General features: G+C 34.4%; 2 protein-coding genes across 3 annotated transcripts; both read right to left on the bottom strand.

The window, feature by feature from the left end:
- Window positions 1-1,087: 1,087 nt before the first annotated feature.
- LOC114249214 (Y+L amino acid transporter 2) lies at window positions 1,088-12,165 on the bottom strand. 2 transcript variants are annotated; one of them, XM_089731823.1, is made up of 11 exons: window positions 11,629-12,100; window positions 10,880-10,982; window positions 10,013-10,128; window positions 9,611-9,736; window positions 9,317-9,416; window positions 8,648-8,816; window positions 6,995-7,195; window positions 6,016-6,165; window positions 3,920-3,964; window positions 3,194-3,365; window positions 1,088-1,808 (listed from the first exon to the last, which is right to left on the bottom strand). In XM_089731823.1, exons 1-11 carry the CDS (start codon window positions 11,831-11,833, stop codon window positions 1,747-1,749), a joined length of 1,449 nt encoding a protein of 482 aa, XP_089587949.1. In that variant the 5' UTR covers window positions 11,834-12,100; the 3' UTR covers window positions 1,088-1,746. The 2 variants fall into 2 exon arrangements, with proteins under 2 accessions (XP_089587949.1, XP_028038500.2); XM_028182699.2 differs by lacking the exon at window positions 3,920-3,964 and having other exon boundaries at window positions 11,629-12,165.
- A 1,839-nt stretch (window positions 12,166-14,004) lies between these two features.
- Window positions 14,005-17,171, bottom strand: LOC114249222 (uncharacterized). Its single transcript, XM_028182710.2, has 7 exons — window positions 16,657-17,171; window positions 16,486-16,578; window positions 16,138-16,225; window positions 14,828-14,947; window positions 14,557-14,672; window positions 14,332-14,467; window positions 14,005-14,233 (listed from the first exon to the last, which is right to left on the bottom strand). The coding sequence occupies exons 1-7, from the start codon at window positions 16,726-16,728 to the stop codon at window positions 14,088-14,090; spliced, it is 771 nt and encodes a 256-aa protein (XP_028038511.2). The 5' UTR covers window positions 16,729-17,171; the 3' UTR covers window positions 14,005-14,087.
- Between the last annotated feature and the right edge of the window lie 505 nt (window positions 17,172-17,676).

Genomic DNA, 17,676 nt, shown 5'->3' with positions numbered 1-17,676 from the left:
TTGTACTCACAAAAATTAGGCTGTTTAGATAAATTATGTATATTTTAAACATTAAAAATGTCTAGGGTGCTTTGTTTCATTTGACATATAATTACTACGTAGTGTAGTAATTATATTTCTATAAAACCATACATTCTTTGCATTACCAATTATATATTTGTAATATTGAGTATATATCAACAAAATGTTAAATATATCATTTCAGATCCCTTAATGTAGTATTGTCAATAGCGAAACAAACAAATGTATCACTAAATAAAATGTATGGTCGATCCTTATTTTCACTTTTATTGAATCTACTTTTTTAGAGATTATTATAAAAAAAACGTTTAAATTCTTTTCTCATAACAAATTCCTTGTACAAATACAAATAAAAAACAAGTCCTATTAGCACGTAGAGTTCGAATTAGTCAACCATAATTTACATTTCGATAAATACTAACTACTAAATAGTTTAAAATAAGCCGAGAATTTTGTTTTTCTAATCAACGTTGGCAGCCCCACGCAACAGATCAAAACAAAAGCAAAATGCGTTGAATATATACCGCAAAGGAACATAAAAGCTTCTGTAAGCCGTATTTATAGGAGGGACCTTGCATTTATTTAAAAGATATTTTTTTACATTAAGCGGTGTTCGCGTGACGTGATCCGCTTTTATTTAGCTACCGGGCACAAACACAAGCACTAATTTAGGATAAGCGCGATTCAAGCATTTTGTCGCAAGTCAGTCTGCGCGCTATTGCCTACCTATATGCTCCGATATCTTCCTATAACATTCGTCACACCGTTCAAAAAATAAAACGTAATAACTCCAAAAAGTATTTAATGCGATGTTCACTCAAGACGCCCAATGTGATGTTAAACAAACTTTATCTCTTATGGTCTTGTTTAGTGTATTTAAAACCCTAATTGTGTTTTGACTTTAGTACATTCTTAGTGTGACTCTGAAATCCGATTGAATTGTAACGCCAATTGCAATCAAACTACAATGGAGGGAGCACGAGTAGAAAAAAAATATATAATTAGCGTTATATATTTTAATATTTTTTTTGGGTAGATCAAATAAAAAAAATTATTACGTTTGCAAACCGTATCACCATTAACTAGTACCTTTGGTTAGGCCTTAAGGAACAATATTACGTTAGTAAGAAATAGTATATTTGCAAATTTTCTCATTATGAACGTGTAACCTGTGCTTCTTTATTTGATTATATTATTGATATTGTAAACTAATTTTATCTTTGAGTTTGTTAAAACCGCGTGGCAACATATTTATGAACACTTAAAAGTGTTTTTTAAACTTTACGTTCGAGATATTATGTGATTACTGTATTATATTATAAAACGAATTAACAACAACGCACACAGACAATCTATAATATATAATAAATAATACAATAAAACTAGAACGAAAACGACTTATCAGAACTCTCTCGTGTCATTTATAACTTACTACTATGAAATTATTATTTATATTTTGTGAAAACAGTTACATCCTAATAGAGAGGGGCAACAACTTTGTTTCTGTCTCTTTCCCTCTGACAGAATTCGTGTATTTTTTAGAACAAGTCGCTTCCGTCCTTATTTCAAGCTTAGTATACTGGCCTAATCGCCGACACAAAAGCACAATGATGAAACTAAGCGCTAAATAAAATGCACACCAAGTGATTATAATCTACACAAAGAGATTCAAAATTTCCTTCAGATCAGAATCAAAACGTATTTCTATTGTGTGTCTCATACGGTTCATTCTTCCTTGTCTTCGACGACGCACAGGAATATCTTCTGGCAAAAATACGTGAATCTGACTGTAAAAATAAATAAATAATTTTTATTTCCGTACCGAACCTTGAATTTCGTAATTTGATTATGAATTGACAATAGTAGAATTGTTTAAGCAGAATTGACACTTATGCTGTTTACGTTTCAATACGCTGCTGACAGGTTGCCAGCAGTATTGTGGTTAATTATTTACTGTTCTTTAAATTTTACATCAAAGATGCATAGCACATAGCACAGAAAAATATCGTTGCTTTCCTTATCTTAAATACCATCATCACATCACTAGAAAATTAAAACATTGTCTGGTAGCCAAAAAGCATAATTTCTCATTAAAGATTCTTACTAATTTGTATTTATATTATATATATATATATATATATATATATATATTTGTTATCTGGTACATGTAACACAAGTTCTTTACGCACTTAGCACGGGATCAGTTAACGTGGCGTGATTGTTAGTAAATATTTATTTATATTTATTTAGTAGCTGTACCCGTCCGCTTCGCTGGGCATTTAAAATTAACATTATTATTTCTCACCCTCACAAACATTCTTATCATTAACGCCCCCGCAACTGGTGTAGTGAGTCCAACACTCATATAAATATTAGCCTATCCATTATGTACATGTATTTTCTACATGGATACCAAGTTTCAAGTCAATCGGATGCATGGTTCAGTAGTTATAACGGAACATCTGTAAAAACCACTGTAGATTTATTAGATCACGTAAATTACGGAAAATTAATTTCATTTAAAGACAACAACGATGAAGAAGAAGTCGAACGCCGAATCAATATAACTTGGAAAAAATTCTGGAGCTTAAAGGAAATTCTAAAAGGGTCCTTCCGTCTTCACCTGAAAAAGACTGTGATGGATACCTGTATTCTTCCGACTCTCTTATATGGGTGCCAAACATGGACTTATAACACAAAAATAAAAACAAAATTAGCGACCTGTCAGAAAGCGATGGAAAGAAGTATATTGAATATAAGAAAAATACAAAGGATAAGAAGCGAATACATTAGAGAAAAAACAAAGCTGATAGATGCTCTCAGGTACGCTCTGACACAAAAGTGGCGCTGGGCAGGACACTTTGCGAGATATACGGATAAACATGGACATTAGAAATTACAACATGGGAAGGACCAGCGGGCAAAAGAAGAAGAGGACGACCAAGGAGCAGATGGATCGACGAAATAATAGCAGCAATTGGAAAAGAATGGAGAAACAAAGCCAAGGATAGGGAAGAGTGGAGCAAGCTGGAGAAGGCCTATACCCGAATGGGGTTCCAAACACAAGTTTATGTTTAATTTTGTAATTTTTATTTGATAAGGTGTTTTTCTTTTTTTTTCTTTCTTTGTTTTTGGAAATAAAATGGGCTTATTATTATTATAGACCACTTACCAGACAATCTCTTGATTGAACTTGGCGTTGTTCGGACCAGACACAAGTACACCGGTACTCCGGCTAGGGTCATACCGGCACCGGCCAGCACGGCGAATGGCTCGCTGATCACAGGCACCACGAGCAGCATGGTACTGATCACCACAAACATCACCGGTATCCAAAGTTGAACCTGATAACATTTATTAACATTTCACCCAACACATCCAAAAGGTCGATACTGTACGCAACATAGAGAGACAAGGCCAGAGATTCGTCAGCATGCATGAAGCTCTACAACATATACTACTACTACTAGTGATAGTAATACTACAATGAATTTAACTATACAACTGTCTACTATATTTACTATATCGACTCGATATTTACATTACTAGTAACATATTATACTGTAATGCACTTTCTACCAAAAAATGTACAGTGGAAATTTCTATTATTTTTGTGGATTTAAGGGCATAATAAATGTCGGCATCGAACCGCTACTGGTGACCATGGACATTACAGCGTAATTGCCGACGTTCGCCTTGAGACAAGAGATCGTAGTCTCGATTGCGGCAAAGTCGCCGCCACGATATAATTCCGGTACGCAGAACCGATTCGCGACAGAAATATTCAGAGTGATAATTCAATTCTACAACGTCTTATAACGCTAAATTATACAGACAAAAATTACACATAAATCAAGACACAACGTCGTTATTATAATACAAACACAATGTAGATAACCTTGGACTTGCGGCCAATACCCATCGGGGCCGTATCGTCTTCTGCCTTTGTTGGCATTAAAGAGAAAATGAAAATGTAAGTAATAAATGCGGTAATTTTTAAATTGACGTTAGTCTTAGCTTAGAGCGTTTTCGCGCAGATCTGTAGACTTGCCCTAATTCTACATGACGAAAAAACGAAACTCACAAAGACCACAAGGTTACGCTAGCCGCTAAAATCCTTGACACAACAAGGTCGAAATTTTAAATTGCGTTGGAATAACGTATATTCCATAATACACTAGACTACAACTATAATGGTTGCTTCACGGCAGAAATGTTTGAGGCGATGGTAATCAAGCCGGTCTACACATTAGTTATCAAATTTGAATTAACTACACAAGTGTGTTTAGTGCGAGTTTTTTAACGTTCTCGATAGCGTAAAAGTTAGCTCATATTTGTATGGAATGGGATAGTTTGCCTACGTTTGCCGCTAGGGGCGCTGTTCCAACTGCCTCCAAATTAGAGTTAACGTTTACGCTATCGAGAACGTTAAAAAACTGGCACTAAGCACACAGTACAGGTTTAATGGAATCGCTCGCGAATACAAAAACAGCTGAAATACATATTTAATTTTACGCTATGAAGATGTAGCGCAAAAGGGAACATATTATGCTAAAGCACTTTAGTTGTGACACAGAAAAAAATGCAAATTCAGTATTTACATTCATCAACTTTTTTTTTCCACACAATTACTTGACTCTAAATGGTATCTATGCATATTGGCTAAGTTTATGATAATATCTACAAAATACCATTTTAGAGTGAGTAAATTGCATTCATAAAAACCCTACGACCTAAAATTTGCATGAACACAGCACCTAATTATCTTTTAAATAATATAAAACAATGTAACTCTGTTTTTCCGCTAACTTCGTCTAAATCACAAAATCGATTTTGATACGACTTTCACTGATAGAAATATCGATAAACGAGAAAGGTTTGTGCATTTTATTTGTATTTTTTTGGACTAAATTCTTAGATCTATGATCGTACTATATTTAAAAAAATACGATTTTCGTACGCCTACACGGACAAGAAAGGCCAAATTTTAAAATTGTTGTTCACGCAGGCGATGCTGCTGCTGTAAAGCTAGTATACGATAGTACATAGTAAGACCCTCAATCGATATTATACTACTTTACTTAATAAACTGGGTAACTCAAAGACTAGAGGCTTGTGTATCTTATCTAAAACTATTAACATCAATAAGAAGTCTTATGAAGTAACGTCACTTTTCAATTATTAACATTTGAAAGTACGTTCCAATTTCCTGGAAGCTGTTTGAGTATTTTTATCGTTTCAGTTTATTGAGCGTTTCCCTCACACCATGTCGACATTTATTTGTATAAACTAGTGGTCCCTCTGTAGTCGAAATTCGACTATAAATTTATATTTTATGTTTAGACATCATTATGGTTTATTGTCAAAGACTATTATTATACTTCTATAATAATAGATTTCCCCAAGACTCCATTAAAGACAAATAATATTAAAGACAAACAATATTAATCTATTCTCAATTTGATCACAGACTTTCAACAATAACAAAAGTTTGACAATAAAAACAGAGTATATGTGTGTGTGTATATGTGTTGTGTCAAATACATGGTAGTGTGTGTAATGTTTTCTTTATTGATTTATTGCATTTTTTATGCATAAAAAAATTGACATTCTGCACTCCTTCTTTATGTTCTGTATAAGTGTGTGTAATTTCATACTCCTCCGTCCGCGCAATTTTCGTAAAAAGGGATACAAAATTTTTGCTTCACGTATTAATATATAGATGTATAAATTACTTTGCTACATCAGTACTTCCTGTTATGTACAATGAAGAGAAAAAAATACAATATTTTTAATAAATCGTCGACGTGTTTGAACAGTTTAGCTTTGGTATCGGGCCTTACGGTTACGACAACATTTCGCGAGTTGAACTGACCCAATTATTCGCTAAAACATGATTAAAAATAACATTACGAAGCACAATAGTTCGAAAAAAAAACCGTTATTAATATTTAGCAAAAATAGCTGAGCCGTTGAATCATAAGATACGCCTACCTGTATAGGTCTATGTAATTCTGGTCTCTTGTATCTCAGCCAAAGTACAGCGCTGCAGCTCAACGTGGTGAAGAAAGACTCGACGACCGTGCAGTACGTTATCAAAGATGTCAGATTATTCGGAATCAACATTAATAACGACATCAGCATCTTAAAAAAAAACACCTAATTAACAACCATCATGGTCGGTGCACGGTTATTTTAAAGTTTTAGGGATGTGTTGGTAGACGAGGGCCAGATGCGAATAAGGAGTGGTAGGTTCGTGGACATCACAGTGTTGTCTTTGCAACAAACACAAGGTCCTCTGGGTAGGAACCACCACCTCGCCTATAACCACCACGAATTATTCATTGGTTTCGGTTTGATAGATGCGACAGCAACTGGCCTTATTAACATTGCGATATCTATAAGCTTCTGTCAGAGGTAATGGTGCCCTACTCATGCACTGAATAGTAAAAATAATTTGTAGTAACAAATAAAAGAAAATTGACGAGTTTCCACTTAATGCCCATTGTATCTTAGCGCCAATATCTTGTAATGCTATTATGTCTATAAAATCTTAAAATCACAATTTCCTTATTACACAGTACAGTCAGAAAGGTTCAAAGAACCATGAACGAAATCAGGGTAATTGAAAAGTAACTTTTTTTAAATTATTACATAAATGGGTGGACGAGCTCACCTTAAATGCCGCCCCCCACCTTTAGATATGAGTTCTAAGGTCTTAGTATAGTTACAACGGCTGCTCCACCCTTCGAACCGAAACGCATTACTGCCTCACGGCAGAAATAGGCAGGGTGGTGGTACCTACCCGTGCGGACTCAAAAGACGTCCTACCACCAATAAAGAAGTAAACTAATTGTAAAGCATTGACAATATGAAAATACTTACATTACTCACTGTATGAGCATTAAGCTTCTTCTTGCTCGTTTGCCAGTTTCAACTAATGATAAACCTTATAAAAATACAAAGCGCTCACCAAGAACACGAGCGAAGGCATCGGCGACATGCACTTTACGTTGATGTGGGCGAGAAGTTCCGGCATGTGTCCGTTCCTGGCTCCAGCGAAGCACATGCGCGATGACGTCATTATGTGCACAGAGAGCCCGCCGAGGATCGCGACGGCTACTAGCGTCGGCATGGCCCACTTAAACCAACCCAGGGCGTGATCCGCGAAATCCTAAGTCAGGGAACGGTGATCATCCTTAATACAATGTATATTTACTATATACCCCGTCGCTTGCGACGAAGGGCTCGACAAGTAAATTAACCCACAGACACAGCCCACTGAGTTTCTCGCCGGATCTTCACAGTGGGTCGCGTTTTCGATCCGGTGGTAGATTCTGCGAAGCACTGCTCTTGCTAGGGCCAGTATTAGCAACGCTCCGGTTTGAGCCCCGGGAGCTCACCTACACGTCAAGAAGAAGCTGAAGGATATCAGCACAGTCAGGAAAAAAAGGGTTGTCAATTCATTATTTTCAATTCGACGTCGTCTTCTGAGCGATCAATTTCTTTTTTTTCTGAAGGAAGGATTACTGTTCGCCCTGAGGCCTTTCCAGTTTCACCAGGACAGGTGGGCGAGCAAAGACTCAGCCAGGAGGGGCGGGGTTTGCTAGCAGCTGTCCGAGCGCCTCAAAAGGAAAGCTAACAACTTATGACTAGCTGCTTCGCGAATGAATTCACTACCGGATCTGAATCGCGACCCGCTAAGATTCGGCAGGAAACTCAATTTCTCCATTAGAATATACCAACGGCTATCCAAACGTTGTCGGGGTTTTTTAGAATATCCTATGGTTATAAGATATCGATACCAATTACATTTGACAGGACAATTCTTATGTATAAGTTTAAAGAATATTAATTACAATTAGCATCCCAATACATTATTGAAAACTGATTGTGAATAATCTTTTGACTTGCAGAAGGTAAATAGTAGGCAAAAATAGACAGCATAGACAGCTAGAATTAGTTAAATAATAACTCTTTTTCTGGAACTCTAAGTGCATTTTAACAGATCGCATGAACTTGCAGTAGGTTGCTCTCATACTTCATCACAGAAGGAAAAAAAACTATCTACGAACATTTACTGGTGGTAGGACCTCTTGTGAGTCCGCGCGGGTAGGTACCACCGCCCTGCCTATTTCTGCCGTGAAGCAGTAATGCGTTTCGGTTTGAAGGGTGGAGCAGCCGTCGTAACTATACTGAGATCTTAGAACTTATATCTCAAGGTGGGTGGCGCATTTACGTTGTAGATGCCCATGGGCTCCAGTAACCACTTAACACTAGGTGGGCTGTGAGCTCGTACAACCACCAGAGCAATAAAAAAAAAAAAAAAAAAAAAAAAAAAAAAAAAAAAAAAAAAAAAAAAAAAAAAAAAAAAAAAAAAAAAAAAAAAAAGGGTGGGCAACGAGGCATATTCTATAAGCAATGATTACTTTAAACATATATGAAGCAAGGGTGTAACATAGTATTTATTCCACTTCTTTAAAAACTTGCTGTAAACAATAACATTAATCTGACGTTTTTTTTTTATTATCTATATTATTATATAAAACAAAGAAATTGCCTTCTAATAGTCTAAGAGAATTAAATTAACTCGTGGTAACTTAATTGTACACGCAAATATACGTACCACAGCAATGGCTTCCGTTGATCTCACCCCGACTGGTCCCAGTACAGCGAGATATGACATATTAGCAAGCAGGTATATAACAGTGACCAGTGGCAACGATATATATATGGCGCGCGGAAGATTGACGTATGGATCTCTCAATTCTTCTGTCATAAAGTTCAAGTAGCTCCTGTAGGCAAATAGTAACAGGAATGAATTTCTTAGGATATTAGTATGCCGTGTTGGGAAACGCACGCTCATGCCCAACCTGAAGGATTATTGATATAAGGCATACCTAAATAATTAATATTATTATAATGACTGAAAATTTTATTAATTAATTATATTAACTTTTTGTAATTATTAATTAATTTAGAATTAATTTTATCTTTTTCAGGATACTACAGAATATTTACGTAGTATGAAAACAAGACTACTGTACAACCATAACAACAGGTCTCTAGATACCTTAACTAATATTAAATCTCTTCAAATGGTCTAGCCTGTACAGGTTACCAAAGAATTAAATGTATGTATATGTACATACATACTCGAAAGCAACCTCCTAAACAGTAAGGGAAAGGAAAACAACATAGGTAATTTTGAGATTTTTAATACTGCTGTTTTACTTATTACGTTACGTTACTCTAAATAGGTTAAGTATTGAAAAAAAATATTGAAATAATTTACCATCCTGAATAAGAGAATATTCCCGAATAGAATGCCACAGACCAGTCAGCAGCTGAAGTTTTTGTGCCTTCCCATCCATTTTCAAAATGCTCTGTGCCACCTGAAGAATATCAAAATAATTTAGATACTTTTCCAGAGCACCATCCTTCAATGAACACAATTTTTTTACGCTATTATAACCTTGTTTTTTTCTTTACTTTGTTTAGCTAAAGTTGTAGCTAAATATACATTGACATACAATATCTATACATTACATACAATTTCTCAATTTATATAATTTAATACAAGCCTTACCTCTCAATATCCACACAATGCCACCAATAATTATAATAACCAAAGCCATAATCTTCGTAAACATAAACACGTTTTGTATCCTTGTTGTGAACTTAATGTCATAAGCATTTATGAATGTTAGAATACCTGTAAAATATAATCTTCAAGTATTCATGATTTTACTGGTTCACTGATAAATAGTCAACTAATTCAAAGCTGACTAAGTTTTAATATTGGGTAACATTACATGTGTTTAATAGTACATTTTATGTAGATGTTTTTTACATATTATTATATAATATATAAATGTAACATTTACAGTAAGCATTTTCAAGTCACTGGTTTCTTAGAATATTTGTTTTACAAGATGACTGTGTGAAATTTTTTATTAATATAATAATCTTATTGCTAGACAAAACTCACATATAGTAGATGCTGCAATTAATTTCCGACTGATGTGATTTACTGGGCAGTTAGGAAATAGTGGCTCCACAATGTTGTTTGTGAATGTCAAAGCCATAATTGCATTAGTGCTTGGTCTAAAACAATTATAAGATATGTTAAGTATGGAATATACAGGATATCTTAGCTATCCATTTTACATTTTTTTAACTACAAGGAGTCATAGTCTGCTAAATGTATACCAAAGCTTCAGTAGATCACTACATGAATGCCACCACTGGCTTTGAAGTGGGCTGAATCTATCATTCCTTTGTTGCACAAAAAACTTTCTACCTGTACATTTACCAATGTAGCAAAATGTTGTTATTAGCATATTAATTATCATCTATGACTATGAACTATCAACTATGAATGGTAGAAAGTACCGGAAATAAGTGCAAGCAGGATTTGTGAAAGATTTGATACACAAAAATAATCCAAGCCATATATGAATTGTTAAGAAATCAAGCAATGTACTGTGTATACTGTGTGTACTGTTATATACATAGACTGCAGCAAAGCCTGGAGTCATATATGTGACATTCTGGCTGAAATGACTGGCTACATCTATTATTATTCAACAACAAAAAATTATAATTGTGAAGAATAAAAAGAAAATTAAAAGTTAAGTACAAATTATCTGACTTTCTAGAGATAATAAATAAGGTGGTTTTAGCGGTAGGCAGCGGCTTGGCTCTGCCTCTGGCATTGCTGAAGTCCATGGGCGACGGTAACCACTCACCATCAGGTGGGCCGTATGCTCATCTGCCTACAAGGGCAATAAAAAAAAAGTGGTTGGTTTTTTAAAAATAACTTATAATTCTTGACCCAGCCCTAAGAGATACTTACACAAAGACAAAATTAGCATCCCATAGATATAAGAAGGCTGGTAATGGACCATATGCTTCATTAATGTAATGATAATCTCCTCCACTTTGAGCGAGAGTAGTTCCTAGAGAAAAATGGCTTTTATGTCAATGAACATTTAAAAAAAAATCTAAAAGTTTTAGAATAATCTTCAGTGATTTTAATAAAAGTTTTCTTTTTATTGGTTTCATGGGAGGACTAGCTTATGGACAACCTGGTTGTTAAGCAATTACCCGAACCCATTGATATCAATAATGTAAATGCCTCCACCCAACTTGAGACACTATTAGTTTAAAGCCTTAATTTCACAGCACAACAGCTGCACCTTCATTCAAACCAAAGTCTTACTGCAAACTGTGCTTACTGAAACGCATTACTGCTCCACGGCAAAAATAACCTGATACCTACCTGTGCTCAAAAGTTGTTCTGCTACTGTCTAATTAAGCAAATTATAATATTTGCAGGTATATTTATTTTTATTACACAATGTTATACCTTCACTGTGGAAATATTCGTGAATTAAGGATGTATTTCATTAGAAAAAATAGATAACTGCCTGCAGATTTTGAACTCCAACATAGTGACAGCCCTGGATAACTATGCACCAGGTGCCTTATTCTTTAGACGTCTTTTGGTCCTACTATTCTGCTTTTTTATAAAATCGTCTTAATTTTTGTACAAATAGCTCAATTTATAGTTTAAATACAATAAGTTAATACACATGTACTTACCAAGTTCAGCATACGACATAGCACCAAGAGTGGCGAGTACACCGCAAGCTGCCCACACAATCAAAGCACTCCATACAGAACCAGTTTTTTCTAAGACTTCTTTTGGAGATATGAAAATCCCACTTCCGAAGATTATTCCCAGTATAATAGCGACCCCTTCTAGCAACCCTAACTGCTTCCGCATTTTTATTCTTTCTTCGACCATTTTGTTATCTTTTCTGCGATACTATTTGAAACTAACTCAACAGGTTAAATATGCACCCCTTTACTTTAACCTTTGAAAAATTTTCACATCAGATTAATTTTGTACGAAATCTTAGATATAAATGAGAAAGGAGGTTGAGGTCTCTTCATATTAATTAATCAATAATGTGAATATTGATATTTTGTCGATGCGCTATGGACTCACGAAAGGGATGAAAACATGAAAATGAAACATGCTGAAACCACAACTACGATCCATGGAAAACGGGAAAAGGTGAAACAAAACGCAGAAATAATACTGTACGTTATTCAATACAATGTCGCTTGCAATTCATTACACAAAACGCAAAACACAGATTACACACCAAATTTAATATTGCGATTATTTTTTTTTAAGATATTTTATGACCTGGTAACTAAGACTTTTAAGTCATGTCTTATTTTCCTTTATATTCTTAATTTTATGAAAAATGATAATATGGAGTGAAATGAAATGAAGATGATTAATTTGAAACATTAATCAACTGGGATGAAATTTAATGAAATGAGATGAAATATAATCGCAGTAAAATGATGGTCATTTACTGAGATTTTTTCAGTGGACTTTTTGGAGGAACCCGAGAAGTTACGTCCAGCAGCTTTGTTTCATTTTCCCACATTTGTGCACTTTCACAGATATTATACAGTTAATAAACCACCATTATTACACATTTAAACCTGAAGAAATACTAAATAGACAAAATAAAACAAATCACACAACTTCACTCCTCGCGTTCCCGCCAAAAAGTCCTTAATATTGCGAGGAAAGCCGTCTCATGCAGAGTAACTTTTTTTTTTGGTCTTATTATGTTATGAGTAAGAGAGTAAATAATAACAGATTTCATTACGACTCAAAATGTGATAATAAAAGTTTATTGTTTAAAAAAAGGGCATTAAAATATAAATTAATGGATAAGTGTAAATGGTTATTTCAATTTTAGTGAAATAAGTCTAGCAAAGTAGTAAAATACAAAAAATAAAAATTTGGATTTCAATAAATTTTATCATAAACAACTAGTGAATTATGTAAAAAAAGAAAATCTAAGCTGTCTTCGGTATTGGGATAACTATTACTTTGAAGAGTTTTCTATCCACCTAAAAAATATAGTAAAATAACGTTACGAGTCTCCGTGTATTGTCCATAAGAAGTCATTTTATGGACAATACACACAGACTCCTCCTTGATACTGATACCCAAGAGTATTTTTCTATAGCTGTCTTCATAACAGTTTTATTATGTTCTAATGTATAGAAGAGGGAAGCGAATTAAGCTTATCAGTTGTATCTGTGTTTCTTTCAGCTTACAGATATCCATTGCTGGACTCAATCTAAGCCTCAGACTCAACCGTTGGCGTCAACCTACGCCTACTCACAACTACCAGTCTTGCGTTGCCTGCAACCAGCGGATTCCCGCGACCTTCAAGAGATCGTCGATCCACCATGTGGAAGACCTACCCACGCTAAGTTTTCTGGTACGCTAGATTTTTTCTGCTGTAGCAGCTATTTGTTCTGCGAGCAATGTTCCCTGCTCATTGCCACTTCAACCTCGGAATCCTTTCAGCTATGCCGGTTTTCATGCTTCTTGATCTTACAGGGAAACTCCACGCATAGCCTCTTTCAGTTTCATATGTCACAATGAGAGAAATACACACTGGTCAAAGGCTTTCGTCTTGAGATATTGCGGTATTTCCGAACGCTGCCCTCTTTTTCAAAGTTTGATCTAACTAGCTGGACAGTTTGCCCTAGGTAATTAAGCTGGTAAACAAATTTGAGGGTAGAGCTTTCGAAGTTTATCTATGAGATCAGGTACACATTTTGAAGTGCAATCGCAGAAATTATTATGTATTTAAAGTGTATCATATTGTATTTTTCTTACTTTGCCCAATGATCGAAATTAGGCCTTAATCACTAACACAAACCTGAATAGTTAGAATTCAAGTTCAAAATATGATGTAACTACGAAGTATTGATCACAGAATGCCTGTACCGTTTTTTCAGCGTTTTCTGGTAGCAAGAATAAACTCCTCAACGGCGACGGTGGTGTTACGGTAAAATGACGGAATCGGTACCGTCCCGAAGAATTCGTATAGATATACAAACAGAAATATATATTTGGAAGGGATACTAAAACACTTTTGTAAAGTATATTAAAGTATGTATTTTAGTGTTTATTAAACATCCGTGCATGCATGATGTTTAAACTTTCCTCGTGTTATTTAAAATAATTTGGGTGTGATTTCGGGATCAGGGTCAGGGTAGTATTGCAATAAATCGGCAACGGGTGCTTCTTGGTCCTCATAAAAGTCACATGCAAGAAGGTATTCCCTTTTTGAATAGTCGTCACCTTTGCAATATATTTCACCTGTAACAAAACCAAAGTATAAGAGTGTGCGATGTTTTCAAATAGAAAAAATAAAGATTTGGAAATACTATAACGTTAGTAATAAATTGATTACGAACCTTCAAGATCCATAATGTGAACAGGACTCTTGGATTCCAAGGCTCCGACACAATAATGTTCCTCCGTCAAATCTGGATGCCAGTACATTATGGCATCTCTGCAAGAAGTTCCAGCAATAGGCAGCAATATACGGTCCTAAATTCAATAAAAAATTGATAATTGCATTACAGCAAAGTAATAGTTCAATTATGATTTAATTTAAATCCACCCATTTTGTTACGTACCTTGCAAATTATTTTATTGTTAACAATTGGTTCTTTGACCTCTCCAGTACAGAAGAACTTACGTTTCTTTCGCATAATTAGTGTGCTTACTTCCAAAACTGTTTTAATGCTATTCCCTAAAAAGTCACAGAATTATTCGCTAAAGACACAGAAGAATTTTATTAAAATATAATTAGTGTGCTTACTTCCAAAACTGTTTTAATGCTATTCCCCAAAAAGTCACAGAATTATTCGCTAAAGTCACAGAATAATTTTATTGAAACTATTTTACCTTTCGCCCCGTTAATTGCTTCTTGTTCTCGCATTCCTCTTGCCTGTGTCTCTCTACTATTTTGTTGCTTCATGTAATTTGCAAGTCTATACATAGCGTCAACGAATTCATCTATTGGACCTAAACGAACAATCATAAGCTCAGAGGAATGATAATTACAACTACGATACATCCATTTAATAGGAATCAAAGTATGAATTTACTGTTAAAGTAACGAGTACACTTAGGTAATTTAAAGTTAATCTACATGGTCTCAGATTTGCAATGCAATCAATAGGTATGTGTGTCAAAATTATAGGGATTTCAAAAAATACAGTTATTTTCCTATACGCCTTCTTATGTGTTTCTAACGCAGCCAATGCAGTTCGCAATATTTGTACCTACATTGCGAGTTTGGCGAGAATACGACAAACGAAAGCACTGCTTTAGGTTTAGTTCCGATTTTTATTGGAAACTTCGACTTGAAGAATGCCATAGGCCACCACGAGGAAGGCCATAAATAAGACTAATTGAAAGTAATAGTGGAAAAGTCAACCGTGGTGAAAATTTGTGTCACGGTACCTATGAGATTGATTTACATACTCTAATGAATCAATTGGCCAAACAACTAAAATATACTCGTGAAAAGGACCCTTAACTGATGTGCCAATAAAGAAAGGAATAATAAATGTACTCTACATTTTGAAGATTGCTTTGCTCTTACGAGTGGGTATCAAATTGAAAGAATTTTAAAGTAACTTGTGACGTTAGGAGAAAAATTCATCAGTCTACAATAACCGCAAACTTAAATGCAATGAAGAAAACCAGGCGGAATACCTAACCAATGCTCAAAAAGGACCAACCAATCACTTACCATTTTCCCCAGAGTAAATTGTGCTATCAAAAAACGATTCTATCAGCCCACAAACGTCCATTGCCAGCTGGACATAGGCATTTCCAAGCCTCGCCTCAAAGATAGGTCCTACGCTGCTTGCATCCAGCGGGTTCCCGCGAACCTCAATAGGTCATGGGTTCATCTCGTGGGAGGCCTACTGTAACCCACGCTACATCTTCCGGTATGAGTAAAAAGCCTATCGAAAAACTAATTAACGAGAAATATTATTCCATAAAAACTGTAAGATATTTCCCTCGGGGTAGCTGAGATGTCTGATAATACATAACTACTGATAATACTTAAATACTTAACTACTTAATGAACAATGACTTAAAAGCTTAATTTTTCTTTAAAAAATAGGTATTAGAATTTACGAACCGGTAAATATCTGTCTTCTACTTATTTAGTTTTTTAACACATGATAATAATTTCTTACCAGTACCAAAACTGCCTCCATCCAAATAATTCAAAAACTGGTAAAACCTTAGAGCCTCGTCAGATTCTATTTCATCCATCACAGGTCGCTATGAGAGAAAAACAAATAAAACCCGAAAGATAATAAATTCCAGTCACAATAAGCATTAAATAATAAACGAAGTGGAGATTTTATCTAAGTAAGTAACTTTAAAAGAATATCCAACCTCCTAGAACTCGTACTTCTCTACTTACTTCGAAAAAATGGCTGACCTTTACTTAGACGAATGAGAATCTAGCTAGGATACTATAAAAATGATTATTGGAACAGTAATAATAAAATTTAAATGTAAATTTTCAAAAAACTTACGAATTTTCCACTCCAAGCACCGACGTCAGAATATAAAGAATTGACTCTACTGGGCATCCAATCTAAGGATGAACGTGCAACTAATACAGGATGCTAAAACAGAAAACCCAGGGCGATAATTTGTAGCTTTAGCTTTAATTTATAAAAAAATAATGAAATGTACTTAGTTACCATAGAAGGTATTTTACAATTCACAAAGAAAACCGAGGATAAAAATACTGAAATGCTCCACACAAAAATCATTTTATTTTTATTTTTAGACAGCTACAAAGCAATTGCCCACAGCAATATTGAAAAGCAATTAATACCTTACTACTGCGTTAGTGTTTTGATAAGAATGAAAATTTTAATTGGAGTTATTAATTTTTATTTTCTACAAAATTTAGTCAATTAGAATATGGTCACCTACATTTAAGCAATTGTAATCTCAGATACTTGAAATCAAGGTACATATTTTTTAAATGTAGTAACTTTAATATCTGTACTTGTTAAAATAAGAATAGAACAATGAAATCATTATCTAAAATAAGAATCGAAAAATCGTATATTTTGAAATTGCGCTCAAACGTACAAGGTTTTACATAAATATACTAAAAATTTGCCACTTATGACGTCATCATGCACCGTGATTGCTTTTGAGCTTGATGTTGTTCGTTACGAATTTTTAACAATAATCTATTTATTTTTAATTAAAAGTAATATTCGTCATTACATCACTTGGAAATGCCTGGACCGATATGGCTATTTTTAATTAAAAAATGTTCAAATTATATTGTAATCAAAGTGAGGTTGATAAATTAAAACATTGGAAAAGTTGATGGAATATTTTTAAACTCGAAAAATACTGAACGCCTTTTTCATGCTAACCATTTTGACAGGACAAATTCGGTCGGGTCAGGTATTTTAAAATATACATCGCAAACAATTTTTATAATTTTTGAAATCTATTTTCGGACAATAAATAATTTTATAGAAATAATATACTATTGAGTTACCGTTTTATTTAAATAAATACCGCTATATTTTTTTTTAGGTTATATTGTTCTCGGTGCCCGTTTGCCTATTCATCAGCAAAGCGGTAAGTTAAGTAACTCAGTGCTTATTGACAAAATCAATGTTTTTAACATCTGGAACACTTCTTGAAAATTAAACGGAAAAACAGTAATTTAAGTAATCTCCATCGCTTGATAT

Source organism: Bombyx mandarina, chromosome 01, assembly GCF_030267445.1.
Source record: "Bombyx mandarina strain Sakado chromosome 01, ASM3026744v2".
Lineage (NCBI taxonomy): Eukaryota > Metazoa > Arthropoda > Insecta > Lepidoptera > Bombycidae > Bombyx > Bombyx mandarina.
The sequence above is the reverse complement of the archived record's forward strand: the minus strand, read 5'-3'. Positions and strand labels throughout refer to the sequence as shown.

What these genes read in the sequence shown, in the direction of transcription:
- LOC114249214 (XM_089731823.1), bottom strand. Translation starts at nt 11,833, where the DNA reads ATGGTCGAAGAAAGAATAAAAATGCGGAAGCAGTTAGGGTTGCTAGAA. An exon ending in AATTGCAGCATCTACTATAT is followed by an intron (nt 9,737 to 10,012) that starts GTGAGTTTTGTC and finishes TATATTTTACAG; the next exon opens with GTATTCTAACATTCATAAAT. An exon ending in CATTGTGTGGATATTGAGAG is followed by an intron (nt 9,417 to 9,610) that starts GTAAGGCTTGTA and finishes GATATTCTTCAG; the next exon opens with GTGGCACAGAGCATTTTGAA.
- LOC114249222 (XM_028182710.2), bottom strand. Translation starts at nt 16,728, where the DNA reads ATGATTTTTGTGTGGAGCATTTCAGTATTTTTATCCTCGGTTTTCTTT. An exon ending in ATTGTAAAATACCTTCTATG is followed by an intron (nt 16,579 to 16,656) that starts GTAACTAAGTAC and finishes TTTCTGTTTTAG; the next exon opens with CATCCTGTATTAGTTGCACG. An exon ending in ACAATAAAATAATTTGCAAG is followed by an intron (nt 14,468 to 14,556) that starts GTACGTAACAAA and finishes TATTGAATTTAG; the next exon opens with GACCGTATATTGCTGCCTAT.